A 23,919-nucleotide genomic window follows, 5' to 3' on the forward strand; every position below is an offset into this window, starting at 1 on the left:
TCTTTGCGTGCGTGTTTGCGTCACACGGACGGTCGCGCAGCCGATCTGGTTCCCGCCATCTGCCCTTTCCCTGAGCGCAGGGGAGGCTGCGGGGCGCTTCGAGGACGGGGCGACGGCAGGGCGGCGGGCGGTGAGTGGGAGCAGCTGCTGGTCCCCTCAGTGAGGGGAGGGCGGGGGGAGCACAGTACAGCAGAGCCCAGCCCTGGGCGGGTCTACTCAGGAGTAAGCCTCGCCGCGCTTAGTGGCACTTACTCCCGGGAAAGGGCGTGCAGCCGCAGCTGCCTGCCATCCCGTCCACACTTACCTGCGAATAGCCCCGTTGACTTGAATGGAACTTCCTTCTGAGTGGACCTGCCTAGGGTTGGGCTCCGAGGCTGCACTCGCGTCCGCACTTGCCTGGGAGTAAGCCCCATTGACTGGAATGGGCCTTACTTCTGAGTAGGCGTGCACAGGACTGGGCTGTGGGAGGGCAAGCGACGGAGTCCTCAGACACTGAGGCGAAGGGGCAGCGCAGGAGGCGTGTGGTGCGCACAGGTGGGTCTCTGGCCTCCTGGGCAGAGGCCGCCCCCCTTGACACCCTGTCAGGCTTTCCTCACACTGAGCTTGACCTTAGTCGGCTGCTCCCTCAGGTGGCTTCTCTCCGCCCTCCTGGCTTCCCTCCAGGCACCCGAGCATCAGTCCGCACACCTCCCCTTCCTGCCCCTCTTCCCACCTCGCCTAGGGTGGGGGCCTTCCCTGACGTTCCAAAGGCTCCCAGGCTTAGCATTCATAAGGGGTGTTCACTGGAACTGGCCCCATGCTTGTGCTTTCCGTCCTGTTACAGGTACCACCAGAAGTGGTGGCTGGTGGTACTCGCAGGACCCCTGGACCCCTGCCACGAGGCAGAGACCAGGAATGTGACACCACAAACAGCCAACCTGGATGCTTTTAAAAGGGGCTGGGCAAATTTCTGGAGGAAAAGTCTATCATGGATTACAAGCTGTAATGGGTATGTGCAACCTCCTGATTTTAGAAGCAGGCTCTCTCAGAGTGCCAGATGCAAGGGAGGGCACTGGATGCAGGTCTCTTGTCGCCTTGGTGCTCCCTGAGGCATCTGGTGGGCCACTGTGAGATACAGGAAGCTGGACTAGATGGGCCTTTGGCCTGATCCAGAAAGGCTGTTCTTAGTGGTAGGAGGCTCCAAGGCATTGCTTTTCTGCACTCAGAAAAGCCCTCCCGTCCATCCTGAGCCTCTTACACTGTTTTGTGGTGTTACATCTGGCACCCCAACCCACATAACTGGTTTTGATGTTGTTGTCAGTTACTTTTGGTGGTACTTCGAAGAGGTGGACCATGTGAAGTGGTACAGAGGAGGACAAATGTTGAGTAACTTTGTAGAGCTAAAAGAGATGAAGAGATCTTGGCTTGAAGGTGGAGAAGTAATTGCTATGTTTTGGGCTGCTCTTAAAAAAACCCCGCAGGACTTGGATTAGTTTAAAAAGTGACTGATCCTGTTTGTTTATCGTCTTTGTCCCATATGCCCTCATGGGGTTTAGTGCTGCCATTTTTAATGCCATCCTGGTAATCAGAAATGTACTAACATGCTCTACAATCCTGAATTGGGTGCAGGACCTGGGTTTACTCTCAGTTTCACAAATGCTGTAGAAATGCGGGGGGGGGGGATGGCGATGGCGGCGGCGGCGGCAAGGAATAACAAGGATGGGCACAGGTGTGCATTAGGGCTTCTCCACCTCTTCCCCCCCCCCCCCGTAGTGTTCCCACTCTGCCCATGGACAAGGGTGAGACCTGTATTGAAAAACCACCTTGCACCTTTGACAGTTTGAGTTATTGTAGGTTGTGGTCTATATGGGACTGTTTTGTGAGAGTGGATCTTCCTGAAAATTTCAACAGCTCTCAGTTAGAATGTTGCAGGAATCCTGTTTATAGTTAGAACCTATTTAACTTGGTGGAAATGAATAAATGTTAAGCAGACAACAGATGTCCAGATCACTATTTTGCAGAGGATCTTAAAGGAGTGAGAACTGATTGCTTAAAAAAAGTTGCATTGCAATATGTTTAAAATTAGGTGTTTTGTCCAGAGTGCTGTACTGTTGCAACCTAATCCTGTGCAGAGTACGGCTCACCAACTGCATAAGACTGGGTTCTTGTGTTAAAAAGACATGTAATAGTGTAACCATTTGTTCCACTCTCTGGTGTTGGAACTAGCAATCTGGGGCAGTTAATATTTAGAAGCTAAAATTGCTATGAAACAAATACATTGGACTCCTGCTTTACAACGGTAGTCTGTTCTGGGAAACCCATTATATAGTTCAAATATAATATGAATGCACTTTTGGGGGGTTATTTGGTCTTGGATCTCAGAAGTTGATGTTTCCACCACAGAATGAAGCTATGTCTCTCTCAGAAAGATGATTTTAAAGATGCTTACTTTGCTCTTTAGGGTCCATAGACATTAATTTACATAATGTTGTAATTATAAAACACAAATTACAAGACTGTATCCTTCTCTCCGTGCACACAGCCACAATGTTACAAATGCTAGTATTGGCTGAGACGCTACCAAACACTTGCATTCGCATCACTGATTGGCTTATCTATCACCTATGGGGGGGCCTTGGTGCTGGCAATTGTAAGCCCATCATATAGAGAACCTTATTTTACTATAGAGACTGCAAAGTTTTGGTATCCGCAGGGGATCCTGGTCGTAGGTTCCGATTCATAGGGGCTCTGAATGCTGTTGGAACCAGGTTCTGGTCACAGCCACAGCCCTTCTGAGGCCCATAGAGGCCACATGCAGAAAGCCTTTGAGACATAGCCGGAATGAGGTTCCAGTCATGTCTGGAAGGTCTTTAGTTGATCCAGCCACAAATTTGGAACCTGTGGTTAGTCAAAAGTTCGGGTCCCAAAACAACAGATAAACAGGCTGGACATGTGCATTGTTAAGTGATTTGTTATGCTGAATCCATCCAAAAGTGGGAGTCACCTGTATTTGGAAAATCAGCATTAGTGTACTTCTCCAGTACAGATGTTTGGTCATTATGTTACCAGTTACCAATGAAATATCCTCACAAATATGTTTTAAATTGTCTTTGTGGGAAATTTTCATACGTGGGATAGATCTGGGAAGATATACTTCTCAAATGTTAGCGGCTCTTCATTTGTAGATTCCACTGTGTTGTTAAGTAATCTTGAAGGTTTTTACTAGGGTGCAGCTGCTTTTTTATGTAGTTATATTGACTTCAGACAATGTGAGCAATAGTAGAAGTATTTTTAAAGTCAATATCATGTCCTACAATGGTTTGTTAAATGGTAACCATAGGGTCTCTAACAGTTTGGGCCTTTTGGATGAATTTTATAAGGGAAGTAGAACTTGCTTATAAGCATTTGTACATTTTTCTGTCACTTTGAATTTAATTTTATCTGATAAATTTGACTTTCAGTTTCATCTTGCAGAAATTATTTTAGTTTTGCCATTTCTATATAAGCACATGTGTGTAGACATGTATTACACCATCTTACTGTCCATGCTACACTTCTGTGATTAAAATACCTCTTTTTAGTCAGAAGTTGAAATTCCGCTAAGCAGGTTTTGGCACGAATAAAAAGTGTCGCCGCCGCTGCCCCCCCCCCCAAACCCAAGTATGAAGTTCATTTATGAATAGAATGCTTTGGAGGGAAGAAAAGGAATGTGCAGGTTTTCTTAGAAATGTGCTTTGCTCATTCCTGTGAAATTCAGCCGTGGCTAAAATTGTGTAGTGGTTAAATGTAGATGTTTCATTACTTCCTTTATTAGACTTTGTAAGGTACGTACATCTTCAGAAATAAGTGATATTGAGTGTGTTTACTAATGTGCTAATGTATGCTTTTCTTTTAAAAACAGGCTTTGTCTAAACATAAAATTTCATTATTTTCACAAATTATTTGACTGAAAACATGGCTCCGCTGAAGTTACGTGGACCTATTCGAATGCGCAGCATGCAAACCGGAACTACAAAATGGAAAGAAGGGACATTTGAAATTGTGGATAAGGATAGCAAAGTGACTCTGATGGTTTACTACAATGTTGGAGGAGTCCCGAAGATATTTCAGGTACCTCAGACTTTTTGTCTTGAGTAATGCATGAATTGTCTGTCTGTGAACAGCAGTCCTTTTCAAGTCCATTGAGCTGTCACTTGAACTTTCCTCAGAGACTTGTTTTTGTTTCTCCTTTCCAGAACACTGTCCTGTTATATTATATCGTGAATTATTCAGGTGTACTGCTCAATGGACTTGCACAGCAAGGTGGAAATTACAAAAAGATTTAATTTTTTTGGGGGGGGGGGGAAATCTTAGAAATCATAAGTATCCGGATACTGCTCTGAGTGTTGGCATAGATGACAGAAGCAATGAGTAAACATGTTTATTTGATTTTTTTTCCTGGTAGCAATGCTTATTCTGTGTACAGATGCTTACTTGAGATGCGTTGCTTGATCTTTGTTGCTCTGTGCTTCTGGCTCCCATGATTAGCTGCTGTTCTCATGCCAACAAAACGTATTTGGAGTTTGTGTCCAAGTCTGTTTAGTGCTCAACTCTTCCCTTATGTTCAGCACTTATATCTAGTTGAGTTTGGAAAGCTACCTAGTATTGTTGCTATTCTGCTTTCTCTGGAAAGTGATTCTGTAGGTTTATAGAAGATACTTGTGATCAAGAAATCTTTCATAAACTAAAAAAGGTTCTTAATAGTCTGTTCTGTATTACAGAATAGTGTTCTTAATATGTGGTCCTTTAACAGAAAGCATGAAGAATGCAAAGAAATCATGAGCTTGTGTGTTTACTTATTGTTTTAAAAATCACTGTACCACTTGTCAGTATAAAGAAGTTCTTTGAACATTCAGACTGGAATTGGGATGGGATAGTGTGCCAGGGAATGAGCAAGGGGAACCTACTTTTATGTTTTTCTGTGTATTGTTAGCAGAGGTGACAATGTAGATGTTGCTCTGTTTGCCAACAATGTGCATCCAATTTGATGGACAGCCCAATCCTAAACTCCCTTGCACTACCGGGTGCAGCGGCCCCAAAATAATAATAATAATAATAATAATAATAATAATAATAATAATTTATTGTTATTATTATTAACAGTATTTATATACGGCTTTTCAATGAAAAGTTCACAAAATGGCTACCTCTGCATACTGTGGGGCCAGGGAGGCTGCCAGACAGGAGCAGGGGAAGGAAGGGGACTTTCTCCCCCTTACCCTGAGGCAAGGCCCAGGCCCTGCAATGGGGCTCCTCACATCTGCGCCAGCTGTTTTGCCAGCACAGATGAGAGAAGCCCCGTGTTGAGCTCTGCAGCCCGATGTGGGGAATAGGATCTGGTGGAGGATGCCTGTGCCAGTCCTGCCCTCCTCCCGGGCTGGTCACACCCTCATCCTGCCCCAGTACGCCTCCCACCCTGCCTTGAAAAGCCACACCGGTGGCCGTGCATCATCCTTCTGGCGCTGAGGCCCAGCACCAGCACTCTCTACCCTCTGTGTGCCATAAACATGCTTTATGGCAAATAAAGCCATTTTGCTTCATGGCTCATTTGCAACACCCAGAGCTGGTAGTGCGTTTGTACTAGAGAGCTCAGTACTAGAGAGCTCAGGATCGGGCTCTGTGTCCCTGCCCTTTGTGATAAACTGCATAGTGTTACATTGTGGTACACTATAGTTAGAATTGGATATTTGGAGTCATGTGATCAGACACAGATTATGTCAGTGGGGAACATATTGAAATGTATTTTTCTTAACATTGAGAAAAAAATTTTTTCCTTGTCTTTCTTTCCTTGAACTGTTTATCATATGGTCATCTTTATTTTCTTTCCAGCTAAATCATAATATTAAAAATGTGGTTGTGCGGCCAAATAGGGGGAAACTGTGTTGCTTGATGATAACATTAAAGGATTCCAGTTTCTTGACAGTGGATAAAATACCATCCAAAGATGCAGATGAAATGAAGCTGTATCTGGAAGCTGTTCAAAACAGGGTTCATGCAAGTAAGTGCAAAACACACTTTCCTTTGTTGTGTGGAAGGGTAATACCTAGAGTTGGCTTCAGTGCTTGTTTAGAATAATCTCTCCTGGAGGTAACTTGTGCGAAGTTTTTTTCTGAATAAATTTATTTGTCAATTTCTTTATATTTGCATGGTCTCTTTTTCCTGGACATTGCTTTTTGAACAGGAGCGTTTCAGAGCATGTATGTAAACTTTATTATAAGCTTTGCACTGTGTGACAGACACTATAGCAGGCTGGCCAAACTTCCTTCATATAAGAGCCACATAAAATAAATTTTTATGCTTGAAAGCTGGAAGACAGATGTTTGAGAGCCACAATATTTTAAGAAGCATTTAAACTCTGAAATACGTTTATTCACCATGAACATTAAACTTGCATTTTAATCCAACAGACTCTCAGTTTATACCCGAAAAATAATCATAAAGCTTGAAAATGTTTTCTTTTATATTAATTGTGATGCAAAAAGGAGCTCAGCCAACATATTTCCCTGAGTTGCACATTAGATGTCAAAGAGGTGCATGTGGCTCACGAGCTGCAGTTCGGCTGTCTCTGCATTATAGGAACATTATCCATTTCTAATTTTCCAGCTGTATTTGAAAGTACTTGATGACAATACTTGAAAAAGCAACCCATTATTCAACAGTACTAATTTGCAAGAGAACTACATGAGCAGGGTGGCAAAGAAACTAATAAGAATCTGGCTGTAATCCTGCCCATGTTATGTGAAGTGGTTGCATCACACTACACTGGCAATGTATGCTTCCAAAAAGCAGCCAAGACTGTGCTGTGGGGTATGTTTCTGATGAGATCCTATCCAGGTTGTGTGATGCACTTGTAGTTGCCATGCACATGTAGTTGCCAGTAGGAGCAGATGCTATTTTTTATTTTTATTTATTTTTTGAAAAAGAAAACACAAGCTAATATCTACAACTGTTGTAAACAAAATCTGCATACGTTTTTGGACTTTCGATTAAAAGATTCTTCTTTTACAGAAGAGAAAAATGTCATAGTGAAACTTTATATACAAACATGTTGTTCAATCTGTGCATATACATATTTTATTTGTAATTATATAATTGAACTTGGTGGTTCATGTATGTTTTAGCTGTGAAATCCTCCCAGGGATCTGGCAGTTTTGGAGGTGTCTTGGGCAACAGAACCACGCAGAAGGATTCCAACAGGCAATTCCCTTATATTGAAAACCAGGTATTTTAATTGGTTTCCTCAATTTCCCTTTTTTTAAAATGCTCTTCGTCTCAATTATGTTATGATCAGACACATACAACATTGGTCACCATCTTCACCACAGCAAGCAGACTGGTACCTTTTGGCAGGGGTGGTGAGCAAACTTTGGTTGCACACAATGCAAGCACCCCAGTCACTTTTGCTGAGTGCAGTTGAGTGCTTTCTTCTGCACCAGAACAGGCAAGGACAGTGCACGTAGTGGGTTTCTAGTTACACTTGGCCAACATGCCCTGGATGCTTTGGCCAAGCATTGCCAAACAGTTGAGTTCTGCACTTTCCTGTCCTGTTCTTGAGGTCATAAGCATACCTGAGGAGTGGTTGGGGGCAGTGCCCCCATGCAGCACGCTTGGGAGGCTGCCACTGTGCTGCCATTCACTGCCCCTGTGGCACACACTTGAAGCAGTTGCACGCTGCTCTGAGCAACACCAGCTTCTTTCACTTTGGAAAAAAGGGGGGAAAGCAGGTAACAGCTCAAAGTGGTGTGCAAGCACTCTGAGCATGCCAGAAATAATTGTGGTGACACCATCAAGTAACCACAGTTACTTTCAGGTTGGTGGGGTAGCATTTGCATTCTTGGCCCTGGGCAACAGATGATCCAGGAACACAGCTGCTTGGGGGGAACATGACAGTTTGCTGAGGCACCATAGATACTTCAACTGAGGTAGGCCCATTGGCTCAATCCCTTACTTCATTTTCGTCGACTGAGGCATAAAGGGGTGCCTTAGCTGACTGTGGCCAGTGACACTTCCTCTTTCTTTTTCTGATCCAGAGAAGAGTGGTTGCCTTGGAGGCAACCACAATTATCAGTTGGCAAGTAAGGCCACCTAACAGTTTGGGAACCCTGTTTATAGTAGATGCTTGAGATTATGATTATGGTAGAGCAGTTAGGAGTAGTGTGTGTGCAATGTCTTGTAAATTAGTAGTTGTCAGATTGGGAAGGAGAACAACACTGCATATTTATTTATAGAGCTTATATTCCTCTGAAATATAGGGCATCAAGATTGCTTACAATAAAAAGCAATTAAAACTATTGCTATTTTTACTGTGTACTTTTTGTATTAATCTCCTAAATGGACTTCAGGTAGGTATCAATAGGCTCACTCACCACCTCATCTGAGGTTAGCGGCTTAGCCCTTTGGCAAGGCCACACTTTAGAGATTTCTCTCATTTTTTGTCCTTGTGCCTGCTAGAAGATGATAAAGTATGGAAGAAGGAGACAGGTTTTCCCTTATGTCTCCTTTAAACCTGCCAACAAGGCAGGATCCTCTGCCCCTCCCCTCCAACCTCTAGTAAGGTTGGAGGATTGGAGAGAGAGTTGGGGTCTTGCAGCTTCCTCCAAGTAACATAATGCAGATTCCAGGCCCCTTAAGCTTCCATATTTTTCCCTTAGGAAATTCTTGGGACCATGTGCATACATCTTTTTAGACATTGACTTATGGCAGCTTACTAGGCTAGATCCTAATCTTGGACACTGAGGGTCCCAGTTCAAACTCTCATCTTCCTGATGAATTAAGACTCAAAAGTCTGCCTTTCAAGGGTTTTTTTTTGACAGCATGAGGATCCTCTGTGCTGTAGTACTTCCTTGGAAGCTTTGCTCAAGGTCAAAAAGCCCATAGAGAGAAACAGAAGGAAAATTGTGTCAGATTACTGGAAGCTTTTAGAATGGTTAAGGGCATGAAGAAAAGGGGAAGCAGGTGAAGGTTCTCTGCATCTTTTCTACACTAAGTAGTAGAAGTTTTTTTTTTTTTTTAATGGTGTTATTTATTTTAGATGAAAGTGAAAAATGTTCAGGATAATTGGAAACCAAACCAGTGGCTTGGCTACAAGTTAACCATTCAGACTAAACATTTAAAAATAGAATATAACTATGTTTAGAGCTAGTTGAGTAGCTAGCTATTTTGTAATGTCTTAGAGCCCAATGCTATCCAATTTTCCAGTGCCGGTGCAGCTGTGTCCATGAGGCATGCACTGCATCCTGTGGTGGGGAGGAAGTCACAGAGGCCTCCGCAAGGTATGGGGACATTTATTCCCTTATCTTGGGGCTGCATTGTGGCTGCACTGGTGCTAGAAAATTGGATAGGATTGGGCCCTTACTTGCTTACTTAGGGTGCAATCCTAACCCCTTATGTCAGTACTTTCCAACACTGGCATAGCGGTGCCAATGGGACTTGTGCTGCATCCTGCAGTTGGGTGTCACTCACGGAGGCCTCAGTGAGTAAGGGAATGTTTGCTCCCCTACCTCAGAACTGCATTGCCCTTATGTCAGTGCATATAAACTCCATGTGGAAGTGCTGCTTTGCACATTTGTTATTTACATGTAATCTCTGCCTGGTCGACTATCTGCCTCTTTCCTTATAGCCGAATACATAGTGACCACTGACTCTCTGAAATGGGATGAAATTTAAAACAAGGTATACAGTGAATCCTTCATTTAACAAACTAATAGGAGGAAGGTCAGAGTTTCCTTCTCTCTTAGATGAGCTGCCTTTCTAGGCTGACGAGTTCCTCTGACCTCAAACCTCCACTGCATTGTGGCTATATCCAGTTGTGGAAAAGGCTTCAGGAGTCAACTTCGAGGCAAAATCAGGAGCCAGAGTCCCTAAGGCAGTTCATGGCTGAACACAGTCACGTTCTGGCAACTCCTGCGACGCCACTGGAACCAACCGTATTGGCTTCTGCCTTTCCATTGGACCATTCCAGCGATGTGGAGAGGGGGGATTTGCTGCATGGGTAACAGCCTATCCTCCATACCTTCTTTACCCAGGCTTCGCGCACTGGAGAGGACACTCCAACTTTGCCATACGGTGTCGGCACAACATGGGAAGCAGCAGTTTACCGGTTATAAGTCTTTGCTCGATTGGCGTAGAGCATGACGCCAGGGGCTGCTTCTGACGGTGGGAGAGATCATTGCATCTCATTGGGCAGCTACCGCCCGCCTTAAGCTGGGCAGTCCCCGGCCAGTAAGGCGTTGCCTCGCCACGGTCCGTTAACTGACCAGGCACAGACTGCACTTGCTCCCGGTGTGGAAGGGATTGTCATTCCCGAATTGGCCTTTTCAGTCACACTAGACGCTGTTCCAGAACCACCATTCAGAGCGCGATACCATAGTCTTTCGAAACTGAAGGTTGCCAGCAACAAAGGAGGAAGTCCACTAATGCTGACGGTCCATTTTATCCGAATGCATTGAAGTCAGTGTTTGCACATACGCAAAATTATTTTATTATTTTATTAATTTATACCCCGCCTTTTTACCCAACGGGCACACAAGGCGGCTTACAACACTTTAAAAATATAACATTAAAAACAATCATTAAAAACAATTTACAATAATTAAAAAATCTAAAAACAAAGAAACCCCGTGGATTTTCATATAAAAGCAAGAACGCCAGCCAGCCTGTCAACAATTAAAAGCTTTTTGAAATAAAAAGGTCTTCAGTCCACGCCGAAACATTAGCAACGAGGGAGCAGTTCTCAGTTCTAAGGGGAGGGTATTCCACAGTTCGGGGGCCACTACCGAGAAGGCCCTCTTCCTGGCCGCCGCCATAGTTTTTAAAGGAGCAGAAAACTTCCATTGTTTCTGAAGTCTGTTAAATTGAGGGCCACTGAAGAGTTCAGTGTAATATATATTATTGATATAAGGGTTCTGTCTTTAATTTTTTAGACTCCTCCCAAGAAAGGAGCCAGTGAAAATAAAGATGAAACTCCACTTCGTAAGGTGCTGGGCACCCCAGGAAGAGCAACCATTAAGAATTCTCCGGGAACTGGAATGCCTGGCAACAGAGTTAACATTTCAGCTACTCCTGCTACTTCAACACCTCACAGAACAGGGCTTTTGGAAAACCGGTATGAAAACAAGCTTTTAAGACTGTAGTTTCATGTGTGTGCATTCAGATTTCAGATTGTATTTTAAAAGCTGTTTTTCTAGATTCACACAATTTTTTTATATTTAAATAAAAATATTGTAATTAGCTATGTTTTCTAGGAAACGTTCCTGAAGCTGACAAAGTAAACAAACTGGAAATCCAAGAAGCATTTTTATCCTATGCCAGTAGTTCTCAAACTGTGGGTCCATGACCCGATTTTTCATGGTTCGTACAATTGGCTATATGCAAGGGTTAAAAAACTTACTACTTGGAAGGGAGCACTGCTGTCCAATCACCATTTTAGTCACAGAGGCTTGAGCAGCTAGTAAAGTTAAACTTTCTTAGGTGGATCCCAATGCTAAAAAGTTTGAGAACCACTTTCCTATGCAATATGACTTTTAAAAGTGAGACCGTATGAAGGTTGTCTTAAACATGAAGGAATTGGGCTCCCTGGTTTCCTTGTGAACTAAAGAAATGCTTGTTTCTAATAAACAGTGAAAGGAGAAAAAGGGCATCACCTACTTCTGAGTTGAATGAAGATTATCCCAAAGAGAATGATTCATCAACGTAAGTTTTTGTTAGTATTTATTGTAATGGGGTCTTCTCTCTCATCTCATTCGGTCTTTAACCATAAGTGTGTGCTGAAAATAATTTCAAAATTCTTCCTTTTCTCTGAACAGAAACTTGATGCAGTGCTTTTATTCAAGCCCATTGTGGGTTTGTTTGACGTGTGTATTCATGTTAACATAGTGTATGGTTCAATATGGACTGGTATTAAAGCACAAAGTTTGTGTTTTTAAATACACATATATATAATTATGATGGTTTTACTTAATGTCCAGTATGAAGGTTCTCAGGAACTTGAATGTAGCGGGTAAATGCATGTTAATATAGACAAGAACACTATGCTTTTACAGATAATTCAGATAAGTTTTATATGCATTTATCTGCAGCAATAACAAAGCTATGACTGATCCAGCGCGGAAGTTTTTATATAGCAGCAGGGAAAAGCAGCTAAACCTGAAACAGTCTGAGGAGAACAGGACGCCAGGTAAATAAGATACTGTTTTTGACAAGCCTCTTCAATCAGTGCCTACTATTAATTGAACTCTGGTATTTTGATAATATTCTGAACATTGATTTTTTTTTTGTCTTTAGTTTAATGGAATTATCTTGGTTTCAACTTGAGAAGCATCAGAAGGGCAAACATTTTAAATATGAACTGTGGTTTGGATCCAGGGACTCATGAGTGGCATACCAGTCACAGAGTGGGGTCTCCTGCCCTGTCTCCATTCTAGAGCCAAGTTGGTTCTGAGACTAGTTCTAGAAATAATGTCAGGTATCGGTTGGGGAACTGATGGTGGGTCGGGGAGCCTTCAGAAACCCCACCCCATTTAAACAGAAGCACTGGTGTGCAAGCACTATTCAGGATCCAACATCATATGTTTAGGGAATAGCTCAGAGGAAAGAGTAAGAAGGCCCTAAACCAGAATTTTATGTTTAAAAAGGTTAAACATTTAAAAATACAGGTGAGTATCGCGTAGTTACGTACCAACCAGTGACAGCCCACATATGTAACAGCCGCCACTGGTCCCTGTTCACACACCCCCACCTCTGAAGCCAAGGGGAGCCACGCCCCCTTGCCTTTGGAGGCTTTTCTGAGCCTTGCAGAAGCAGTGTGCATCTGCATCCGTTTCCCTAGAAACCAGAAGTCATGTCTTTTTGCCCGAAATTAACATTCTGAGCCTCAGAAAAGCACCGCTCCCCTTGCCTTTGGAGGCTTTGCATATAATGTCAAGCCTCGCTTGGTGACAGGGGTGCTGGTCCTCATCCCTGTCATTAAGCGACACAAGACTATCTAGTTGTAAAGCAGTCTGCCAATTGCTTTCCTTTTCCTGGCTGGTTTTCTTAATAATAATGGCAAACTAAGTTTGTGTTTTAAATGCTTTAATACACAAAAGATCAATAGTCATATTTTCCCCACGTTAGGAGAGATGGTAACTGTTGAATAAGGCATTCTGTACTTGAAAGGTGATTCAGAGATAATATTTTGAGTTTTCCTCCTAATGACATATGATGAGTTCTGTACAAAGTGAGAATAAAGTAACTATTCTAGGTGTCATTGTATCTTCTCACAGAGAACTATTGTATAAATTGAGTGTATACTTCTATTTGGCTTGAAAAATCTGAGGTTCACAGATTAACAGTGCATTCCTAGTAGTCTACATCAGGGGTGGGCAAACATTTTGGCAGGAGGGCCTCATCTCTCTGACATTGTTTCAAGGACCAGGAAAAATGAATTAATTTACATTACAAATTAACATAAATGAATACATTAGAGATGGGACATATGAATGAATGAATTTTACTGAGTTCATAATACATAGTAGTAGTTGGCAACCTTCAGCCTTGAAAGACTATGGTATCGCACTCTGAATGGTGGTTCTGGAACAGCATCTAGTGTGGCTGAAAAGGCCGATTCGGGAGTAACAATCCCTTCCACACTGGGAGCAAGTGCAGTCTGTCCCTGGTCTGTCTCCCTGGCTATGGGCCTTCCTTCTTTGCCTCTTTGCCTCAGTCTGTTGGCCAAGTGTCTCTTCAAATTGGGAAAGGCCATGCTGCACAGCCTGCCTCCAAGCGGGCCGCTCAGAGGCCAGGGTTTCCCACCTGTTGAGGTCCACTCCTAAGGCGTTCAGATCCCTCTTGCAGATGTCCTTGTATCACAGCTGTGGTCTACTGTAGGGTGCTTTCCTTGCACGAGTTCTCCATAGAGGAGATCCTTTGGGATCTGGCCATCATCCATTCTCATGACATGACCGAGCCAACGCAGGCGTCTCTGTTCAGCAGTGCGTACATGCTAGGGATTGCAGCTTGTTCCAGGACTGTGTTGTTTGGAACTTTGTCCTGCTAGGTGATGCCGAGAATGCGTTGGAGGCAGCGCATGTGGAAAGCATTCGGTTTCCTCTCCTGTTGTGAGCGAAGACTCCATGACTCGCTGCAGTACAGAAGTGTACTGAGGATACATATACATACATAATACATGAGAATTATAATACAGGCACTTAGAACCACATGAGAACTATGAACTGTTTGCCACACATCTCTTGCAAAATGAAAACATACAGACCAAACCAGAAACACATGGAGACGTAAGTTGTTTAGATTTAGTGGGGGGAGGGGTCAAAATAATGCCCAGAGAAAAGCAGAAAACACATGGAAACTATAAAAGACTTTGCTCTAACTCGGCCCACAGCTCAAGTTTGGCGGTTGTGACTGGCAGTCATGGACCAGCAGAGGCTCCCAGTCTTCAACAGGCCAGAAGCTTACTGGAGACTGCGATCTCCCTGCGGGCCAGATTAGGGGTTCCCAAGGGCCGCAAATGGTTCACAGGCCATGGTTTGTCCACATCTGGTCCACATTGTAATCCCATGTATACTTTAGAGCAGGGGCCTCCAGACCCCAGCCAGCAGCAAGTGGTGGAAGCTTGACTGTTCCCAGCAGGTAGCAACCTGCTGACTGGCTAGGTCAGCCTTGGGCAGAGAGATATTTTCACTGAAGAGGCATCCCCTGAAGATCGATACAGAAGGCTCTGTGCCTGCTGGGATTCCCTTAGAGAGTTCAGTGGTCTTTTGTGGGGAGGAGAGAGACAGAGAGAAGCAATTCTGCCCAATTCTCAACTTCCCACCCTTTGGAAATCTGCGAGAACTTCCAAACACATTCTACCCTGATCAGACTGCTGGCCAATCAGTCCCATCCAACACATACCGAAAGCATGTTTTCTCTTTACAAATTAATTTCTCACAATTTTTCCCAACTTTATTTATTACTCCATTGTTTGCCAACTCTTTATCCCTCCGATACATTAATTCTCTCCCCAATCCCTCCAAATAATTTCCTCTTTAAAAAATGTTTTTTTCATAAACACTGATTTTTCTATCATATTCTTCCTTTCAAAAATCCATTATCCTAAAATTAATTTTCCTTTTCAAAATCCAATCTCCCTTTTTCTGTGCAAATTAATTTTGCCCTCTGCTCCCCCAATCATTTTTTCATAATCCATTCCCCATTCTGTTTCTAATGTATTTATTTATTTATTTATTTAAATTTGTTTGTTTTCTTGCCCTCAGCATCTTGTCAGATATACAGTGGCCCTCCTGCCAAAAAGTTTGGAGACCCCTGCTGTAGAGCCTCAAGGCCCTGTCTTAGTGAAAAGCTTTGTAACTCACAAAGTGCGTTTTTTAACACACTTCTAGTATGTAAAAATAAATTTATTGGAATAAGTAATGCGTATCAGTCCTGTTTTTTTAACAGGAATTTATTTTTGTTTCCTTTCAAGGGTTTTTGCCTTTACAGTCTTCTTCATTTTATAGTAGCAGATCGTCCTCAAAGGACTATTCAACTGGCAATTCTAATCTAGACAGGTAGGTATAGAGTGCTTTGAAGGAGCTATTTTTTCAAATGCTTGGTCATCGGAGTACTGCTTTCAGCAAATTGCAGCAGCACCTTATTCTTTGTTCAAACAGCATTAAAAAAATTATTGCTAAAAGTTTTGTGAACAGGAATGAGCAAATTTTACCCTTGCACTGTAAGGTACAGTGCTAATTTAATATGTCTAGGTGACTTAAGGAGGCCATGCCACAACAATATTGAAGGGTAAATACATACATGCAACTTTGTTACATACCAGTCAGTCTGACCTGGGAAAAATTCCTTCTTGGCATTAGTTACCAGGGTGGGAATTACAGAAGGGAGGAATCACACATCCCTTCTTTGATTTTTCTCTTTCTGGAACTGTCTGTTTCAGAGTGACATGACTCAAGTCACCCCAGAAGGGAACCTAAGAAGGTGGATAAGAACCTCAGGTGCACAGGCTATATGCCTCCCCCCCCCCCCCACTGACCCCATCAGATCACCAGACAAGTGTGCATATTTTAGGTACATAAGATGCATTTCTTCCACAATGCTTTATTCAGAAAAATAGCTCATCATAGGATTACTTGTCAGTCCTTAAGAAAGTTTGTCACAAAGAATTATAAGCATTTCAAAAAATGAATTTGGATTTATTTTTAATTGTACCTCTAGCATTTTACAGCTCATTTTAAAATTTCTGCAACTGGGGGCTAGAATTTTTTAAAATGGAAGTTGTGATTAATATGCAAAGAAATTTCATAAGCTGTATAAATGTGATTCAAAATCACTTCTCCCTTTCTGTCTTGTTCCGTAATATTAAAGAACTATGTGTAAATGATTTGAGATAAATACCCTGTACCTTCTAATGTATTCCCATTTCATTTGATGCACCTTGAATAACTGTCATCTTTACTCATGTAATGTTTCTGTGACTGTGTATCACTAGTGGCGGTGCTTATCTTTTGTCATATGTGGTGTTTTTTTTTAAATGGAAACGCTGTTTCTCACCTCTTAGGTCTAATGTACTGAATCAGACTTCTGCCAAAAGAAGTTTGGGGTTTCTTTCTCAGCCTGCCCCTCTCTCTGTTAAAAAAATGAGATCTAATCAGGATTACATGGGATGGAATAAGCCACGAGTTCCTCTTTCCACTCACCCACAACAGCAGCTACAAGGGTAAGATTTCTCATCTTCAGTGGGCACTACTCACATACATATGTGCTCAGTTAAAGGTTGAATGCACAGGAACAAATCCAGGATCTCTCCCTTAAAACTGGTGAACATAGAAACAGTCTGCACCTTTTCCCCTACTTGATGTTAACAGTTATTCTTTGAGCATTCTACCTCCATTTTCAAGTAGTAGTTCATTTTTTACCCTTACCTCTATCTTAAATAGAGATTCTGCATGAGTAGCATGGTGCACAGTTGTGATGTCTCCTGTGTGGAAGGATCATAATTTAATAGCAGCAATACTGTTGAGGTTTATTATTAGGACAATGAACAGGGAGGGATCAGTTATTTTGTAAGCTCATTAGAATTTTGGATGTCATTGAACATTTCTTGTTCATCTGCGAGTTAAATCTCTGTAGTAAGGACTTTTTTGCAGTGCATCAGGGTTGGGCTGGAAGAAAACTACTAAAAGGCAGCAGAGAATAACAAGGTAGTGGAAAGGGTCCTCCCCTCCTGAATACATTCCTTTTGGCATGAAAAGCAGACTCGCCCACTCATAAGAACAGAACAGCCCCACTGGATCAGGCCATAGGCCCATCTAGTCCAGCTTCCTGTATCTCACAGCGGCCCACCAAATGCCCCAGGGAGCACACCAGATAACAAGAAACCTCATCCTGGTGCCCTCCCTTGCATCTGGCATTCTGACATAACCCATTTCTAAAATCAGGAGGTTGTGCATACACATCATGGTTTGTACCCCATAATGGATTTTTCCTCCAGAAACTTGTCCAATCCCCTTTTAAAGGCGTCTAGGCTAGACGCCAGCACCACATCCTGTGGCAAGGAGTTCCACAGACCGACCACACGCTGAGTAAAGAAATATTTTCTTTTGTCTGTCCTAACCCGCCCAACACTCAATTTGAGTGGATGTCCCCTGGTTCTGGTATTATGTGAGAGTGTAAAGAGCATCCCCTGCATAATTTTGTATGTCTCAATCATGTTCCCCCTCAGGCGTCTCTTTTCTAGGCTGAAGAGGCCCAAACGCCGTAGCCTTTCCTCATAAGGAAGGTGCCCCAGCCCTGTAATCATCTTAGTCGCTCTCTTTTGCACCTTTTCCATTTCCACTATGTCTTTTTTGAGATGCGGCGACCAGAACTGGACACAATACTCCAGGTGTGGCCTTACCATAGATTTGTACAACGGCATTATAATACTAGCCGTTTTGTTCTCAATACCCTTCCTAATGATCCCAAGCATAGAATTGGCCTTCTTCACTGCCGCCGCACATTGGGTCGACACTTTCATCGACCTGTCCACCACCACCCCAAGATCTCTCTCCTGATCTGTCACAGGCAGCTCAGAACCCATCAGCCTATATCTAAAGTTTTGATTTTTTGCCCCAATGTGCATGACTTTACACTTACTGACATTGAAGCGCATCTGCCATTTTGCTGCCCATTCTGCCAGTCTGGAGAGATCCTTCTGGAGCTCCTCACAATCACTTCTGGTCTTCACCACTCGGAAAAGTTTGGTGTCGTCTGCAAACTTAGCCACTTCACTGCTCAACCCTGTCTCCAGGTCATTTATGAAGAGGTTGAAAAGCACCCGTCCCAGGACAGATCCTTGGGGCACACCGCTTTTCACCTCTCTCCATTGTGAAAATTGCCCATTGACACCCACTCTCTGCTTCCTGGCCTCCAACCAGTTCTCAATCCATGAGAGAACCTGTCCTCTAATTCCCTGATTGTGGAGTTTTTTCAGTAGCCTTTGGTGAGCGACCGTGTCAAACGCCTTCTGAAAGTCCAGATATATAATGTCCACGGGTTCTCCCGCATCCACATGCCTGTTGACCTTTTCAAAGAATTCTATAAGGTTTGTGAGGCAAGACTTACCCTTACAGAAGCCATGCTGACTCTCCCTCAGCAAGGCCTGTTCGTCTATGTGTTTTGAGATCCTATCTTTGATGAGGCATTCCACCATCTTACCCTACTTTACTCCTCCTTTTACTTTTACTCCTTTTACTTTTACTCCTTTTACTCTCCTACTTTACTCCTCCACATCTCACTCCTACTTTATAGAAGAACAGGGCATGCACTTAACACGGGCATGCGCACAACAAATGCCTGGTTGCCCTGAATGCCTAGTTCGGTCCAATCCATATGAGAAATCACACCTGTGTTGGAAAATGTTCAGTTCTGAGAAAATATTATCTTCTTGTCCTTCACAGATTTACAAACTTAGGAAATACCTGTTACATGAACGCCATTTTACAGTCCCTGTTTTCAATTCAGTCATTTGCTAATGATCTGCTGAAGCAAAATATTCCATGGAAAAAAGTTCCATCCAATGCACTTATCAGGTGAGCAGAGGGTTTTTGAGTAAAGTATAATTCTTTCTCTGACTAGAACCCCTATAGAAGTTGCCAGATTGGACATTGTGTTTAGTAAGTGGGAGCTAAAATATAAAAATGTACACAGACCTTGTTTTAGAGCAGTCGTTCCCAACCTGGGGGTACCTCCAAGGGTACTTGCCAGGTCCTTTAGGGTACTCAGAAAAGAATAAAGGGGGAAAATGCAGGTCTGTATTAGAATGCCTTGTGGGGCTGGCAAGGCAGGAAGGAAGGCAGCTACCTGGCTGTGAAAGCCCCACCAACTGCTAGTTTTTGGTCGCCAAATTGAGTATTGTCAGATATGGATCAGTACAGGTTGACCCTCGTTATTTGCGTGGGTTCGGTTCCAAGCACTCATGTGGATGGCAAAAAACGCACTATAGCAAATCAATTTAAATAAAGTTTCTTTGCTCAGGTGATTTAAAAACAGCCTTGCTGACCTTTGTGATGTAAGATAAGAGCCGTTAAGAAGACAATCATCAATCAGCTCCTCCTCCAAGTGCTTGGAAAGGCACTTCACTCAGTCCCTCCCTTTACCAATGCAAAGTGATCACCTTTCTTTCACATGCTCAGGGGGAAGGGAGGGGTCACCTGGAGAGAGGAGGATTGATGGATTGTCAGCCAGCTGCCCCCACTGTCATTAAGGAGGCTGTTAAAGGACTGTTCAGTTTTTTTAAACTGATTTTAAGGGGATGAATTTTTCCCCTTTTCCAGGGATCAGCACATTCCTTCTCATTTTCAAGAGCCATTCGTGTTGAGTCAAATCCATGTATAAAAAATCCATGTATAACAAGGCTGGGCCTATAGTTGAAAACATATATTTGAAATAACAGCAACTATATTAATTACTAACATTTTGCTAATATGAGGGATACAATTTATGGAAATGGGCTGCTAAGAGGTAGGCAAGTGAAAAACATTGGGAACCACTGCTATAGAGTGTCTTCATAATCTGGGAGATGTTGCTGTAAATGAACGTGTCACGTTTTTAAAAATCCTACAAACCTACTCAAACATTTGTTGGGAATCTGTATGTAGGAAAGGTTATCCATTCTTCCTACTGGAAGCTCAACAAATTTCTGTATTCTGAAGTTTTTGCTAATATGAACTTTTTATCTTGTACATTGCTATACTTGTACTTTATATAATGGTACTGCTCTTCTTACAATACCTCAATTGTTGAACCTTTGCAATTTCATCTTCCTTTGCTATGACATGAGTCATATTTACATGTGTCACTGCAGAGGGGAACAGCTTTCCAAGCACTGTAAATGGGCATTTAGTAAACTTTTAGCCATGAGCTTTATGATTATGTGAAGTTATGTTTTATCATTATATGAAGAGGGACATACTGCATAATATATATTTTTAGGATACGATTTGCACCTTCCCTTTTATTTATATGGAATATAGTATGTTACTGTTATTATGTAGTGAGTTGCTTTTTTAATACATTCAGTATTTAATCATGGAAAGGAAAGTGAATCCATCTTTAGAGGGTACTCAAAGTATTGAAACAATGCCACATTAATGGGAGCAACATTTAAGACAAGAGCAAAAGGGATGGGTCCTTGCAGGTACAGTATTCTTAGCTTTAGAAAATTCAAACTTGCCTTTTGACATTTAAATGTGACTGCATTAATTTCTATAGACGGTTCACTCATCTGCTTGCTAAAAAGGATGTTTGTAGCCCTGAAGTAAAGAAAGATCTACTTAAAAAGGTGAAAAATGCAATTTCAGCTACTGCAGAGAGATTCTCTGGTTACATGCAAAATGTAAGTATCTCATCTTCAATCAGTTGCCTTGCAATTTAAGTAAGCAAATTAAGTGCTGTAAGCAACTTTATGAACTTTTTGTTGAAAAAACAAAAAACACTTTGTGAACTTTTTGTTGAAAAGTGGTATATAAATACTGTTAATAATATAACTGTAGTATTATATAGGCAAAGCAATGGCACTAAAAGAGCTTAGAACAGTTGTGGGCAGTTCTAAAAACTTGACTGGATCCAAAAGTCTCTTTCACATGCAGAAGACTCTAGCACGTTTGGAACAGCAGTTTTAAAGTTAATGTAAGAAGTTTGTACAAGGGGAAAAGAAATAAATGTTTCTCCCATTCTGACAATTATCAAACTGTGTGTATGCTGGTTTCCTGACTCAGTTTTTAACAAACATTTATAGTTTTAAGATTATAAAACTATCATTTAAGCTAGAGGCATGTATGCGTAATATGTGCCTTAAAAGGTCATGTGATGTTTTTAATCTCTTCCTAAACATCATGTGTACTAGAAATGCTTCATTTCAGTACAATTTTCAATTTTCATTCTTAGTATCCTAAAACATTATTTTAAAACTTACTCAACTGTGATAGTTGAATCGGCGATAGAAGTTTTTCTAATGAATGTATTTGTTGCCGTAGGATGCCCATGAATTCTTAAGTCAGTGCTTGGATCAGTTGAAAGAGGACATGGAGAAATTGAACAAATCTTGGAAGAGTGAGCCAATTTCTGGTGAAGATAGTTCAGTCGCGCGCACACCTGATGATTTATCAGCCACCAGAGTTTATACATGTCCAGTTGTTACAAATTTAGAGTTTGAGGTTCAGCATTCTATCATATGTAAAATGTAAGTATTGATGCAACTTTTTTCTCCATGTTATGCAGATTCATCTGACTGGGTTTACTCCTTGCCCAATGCTGTGTTTTTCCCCCCAGCTACAGTTTGTCCCAGAAACTGCTGTTTCGGTGGCATTGATTTTTCAGTGGGAGGTGAAAGTGGGAGTGGGAGAGCCAGGATGGTGTAGTGGTTTGGGAGGTGGACTCAGACCTGGAAGACCCAGGTTCAAATCTTCCCTCAGCCATGAAGCTTCCTGGGTGACCTTAGGCCAGTCACTTTCTCTCAGCCTCACCTACCTTACAGCGTTGTTGTGAGGGGAAAAAGGAGGGGAGCAGCCATGTACACTGCCCTGAGCTCTTTGGAGGAAGGGCAGTATAAAAATGTGATAGATAAATAAATAAATAAAATGCCATGAGAGGAAAGAGTTAACCTCTGTCCCTATGTGCCGGTGAACCTAATTAGGGACTGGGCAGGAGCAGGAGGACATAAAATTTGACCCTGAAATTTATCAGAAGGGCTACTCAAGAAGGCCGCATTACTGCTTTAACTGCAGAAAAGTCTTTGGTTACCATTTTAATTCAGTGCTTTTAAAAAAATAAAAAACTCATTCTTTGTCATCCCCTTTTGCCTCTGCACTCCATAGTGTATGTTCGTTCTTCCTCTCTTCGCCTCCATAGTTTTCCTTGTTACCACTTCCGTCACTCTCTAGTTCTCTCTTGAGCTCCATCTGTCACCGTTTCTTCTCAGTGTCCCTACCTACTGCCTGCCCTGAAGCTTGTCTCCTCTAATGTTTTCTCCTAGCATGGTTTTCCTGTTCATCTTTCTATCAGCTATGCTTTCTCCACTTCACAAGTCTCTGTAACCCAGTTTATCGATGTCTCTCTTCCTCTTTTTTGGTCTTCAGACTTAGGGGTTTTTTCATTCCCCAGCTCCCTTCCCTTATCTCTACTGTTTTTCTTCACTGAATTCAATGGCAAGAGCACACAAAGCTTGCATTCTGCGACCAAGTGAAATAGTAAAAGTCTCAGGTGGCCACCATGCAATTAGTGGCTCACTGTCATACTTGGCAAAAGGGTTGCTAGTTCTTACCTATGAAGATATAATATTGAAAACATTGTCCCATATGTATACACATTTTTGATGGGCTTGTGTACACAATAGATGATCTGAAAAGAATAGGAAATTACTGCAGATAATGGGTATTTGGAATTTCTTTAGAGGCTGCAATTTGGTTTTGCAGGTGTGGTCTAAGAACGTTTGAACTCTGTCCAAGGATGTGTCTGTTGGCTGTGCTCCCAGAACCTTTGACATTCTTCTTGGCCTTGGTAAATTTAATGTTCAGAATTCTGACTAATGGTGGTTAGTCTCTCACTCTCTCTCACAGAGAGAGAGAGAAAGAGAGAGATTTTTTTTTAAGGCCAATTCCCAAAACAGAAGTATAAAATTGGTACTTTCTTCTATTCCAATGAGTCAGACTGGTTTACACTGTGGGTAGAATATACCCAGGTAAGTTTAACTACAGAAGACCCTTTCCTCTTGTTGCAGGTGTGGTGAAACAGTCACCAAGCGCGAACAGTTTAATGACCTTTCCATTGATTTACCACGAAGAAAAAAGCTTCTTCCGCCTCGATCAATTCAAGATTCCTTGGATCTCTTTTTTAGGGTTTGTAATGCATACTTTTTTACTGGTAGCAAATTCCTTTCTTTAGTGGTGTCCTGGTTGGGTGAAGATAAGAACTAGATTTACAAACTGTCCAGTTAAGAATGTTAGAGTAGCATAAACATATTTTTTCCACAGGCTTTTTTGCAGTCGGCTCATGGTGAGGGTCCACATTTCTTCCTAATCCATGGGTGTCGAATTTGTTTCAGAGAGGGCCAAAGTTAGCATTCATACTGCCTGCTGAGGGTTGGAAGTGACCTCTTTAAGCAGACAGTGGCATCATTAAGCAGATGATGGCAAGAAATAAGCATTTTTTTTTCTCACATAGAAACACATTAGCTGCAAATAACAGAAGAGAAAATGTGCAAATCTTGATATTTTCCAGATATGGGAGAGGCCAGTTATCATGCTAGGAGAGCCCAATTATAAAGTTAATTGTAGTTAAATTGCTTCCAAGGGTCACATTTCCACCTGCGGGCCTTTTCACCCTTGTCCTAATCCTTTGAAAGAATCTTCATGTTGTTAGATTCTGTGCTAA

General features: G+C 42.2%; 1 protein-coding gene across 2 annotated transcripts in view; it reads left to right on the forward strand.

Annotated features, from left to right (window-relative positions):
* Positions 1–48: 48 nt before the first annotated feature.
* The window catches only part of USP37 (ubiquitin specific peptidase 37), a 44,002-nt gene continuing 20,131 nt past the window's right edge, over positions 49–23,919 (forward strand). For both annotated transcript variants that reach the window (XM_066611639.1, XM_066611640.1), the window contains exons 1-13: positions 49–130; positions 3,881–4,089; positions 5,848–6,016; positions 7,140–7,240; positions 10,941–11,122; positions 11,638–11,709; positions 12,096–12,193; positions 15,479–15,563; positions 16,568–16,726; positions 18,948–19,079; positions 20,761–20,884; positions 21,525–21,730; positions 23,267–23,384. In XM_066611639.1, the coding sequence (XP_066467736.1) occupies positions 3,934–4,089; positions 5,848–6,016; positions 7,140–7,240; positions 10,941–11,122; positions 11,638–11,709; positions 12,096–12,193; positions 15,479–15,563; positions 16,568–16,726; positions 18,948–19,079; positions 20,761–20,884; positions 21,525–21,730; positions 23,267–23,384 (1,602 nt within the window). In that variant the 5' untranslated portion in view covers positions 49–130; positions 3,881–3,933. The remainder of the gene's footprint in view (positions 131–3,880; positions 4,090–5,847; positions 6,017–7,139; positions 7,241–10,940; positions 11,123–11,637; positions 11,710–12,095; positions 12,194–15,478; positions 15,564–16,567; positions 16,727–18,947; positions 19,080–20,760; positions 20,885–21,524; positions 21,731–23,266; positions 23,385–23,919) is intronic.

Source organism: Tiliqua scincoides, chromosome 1, assembly GCF_035046505.1.
Source record: "Tiliqua scincoides isolate rTilSci1 chromosome 1, rTilSci1.hap2, whole genome shotgun sequence".
In the NCBI taxonomy this organism is placed as follows: Eukaryota; Metazoa; Chordata; class Lepidosauria; order Squamata; family Scincidae; genus Tiliqua; species Tiliqua scincoides.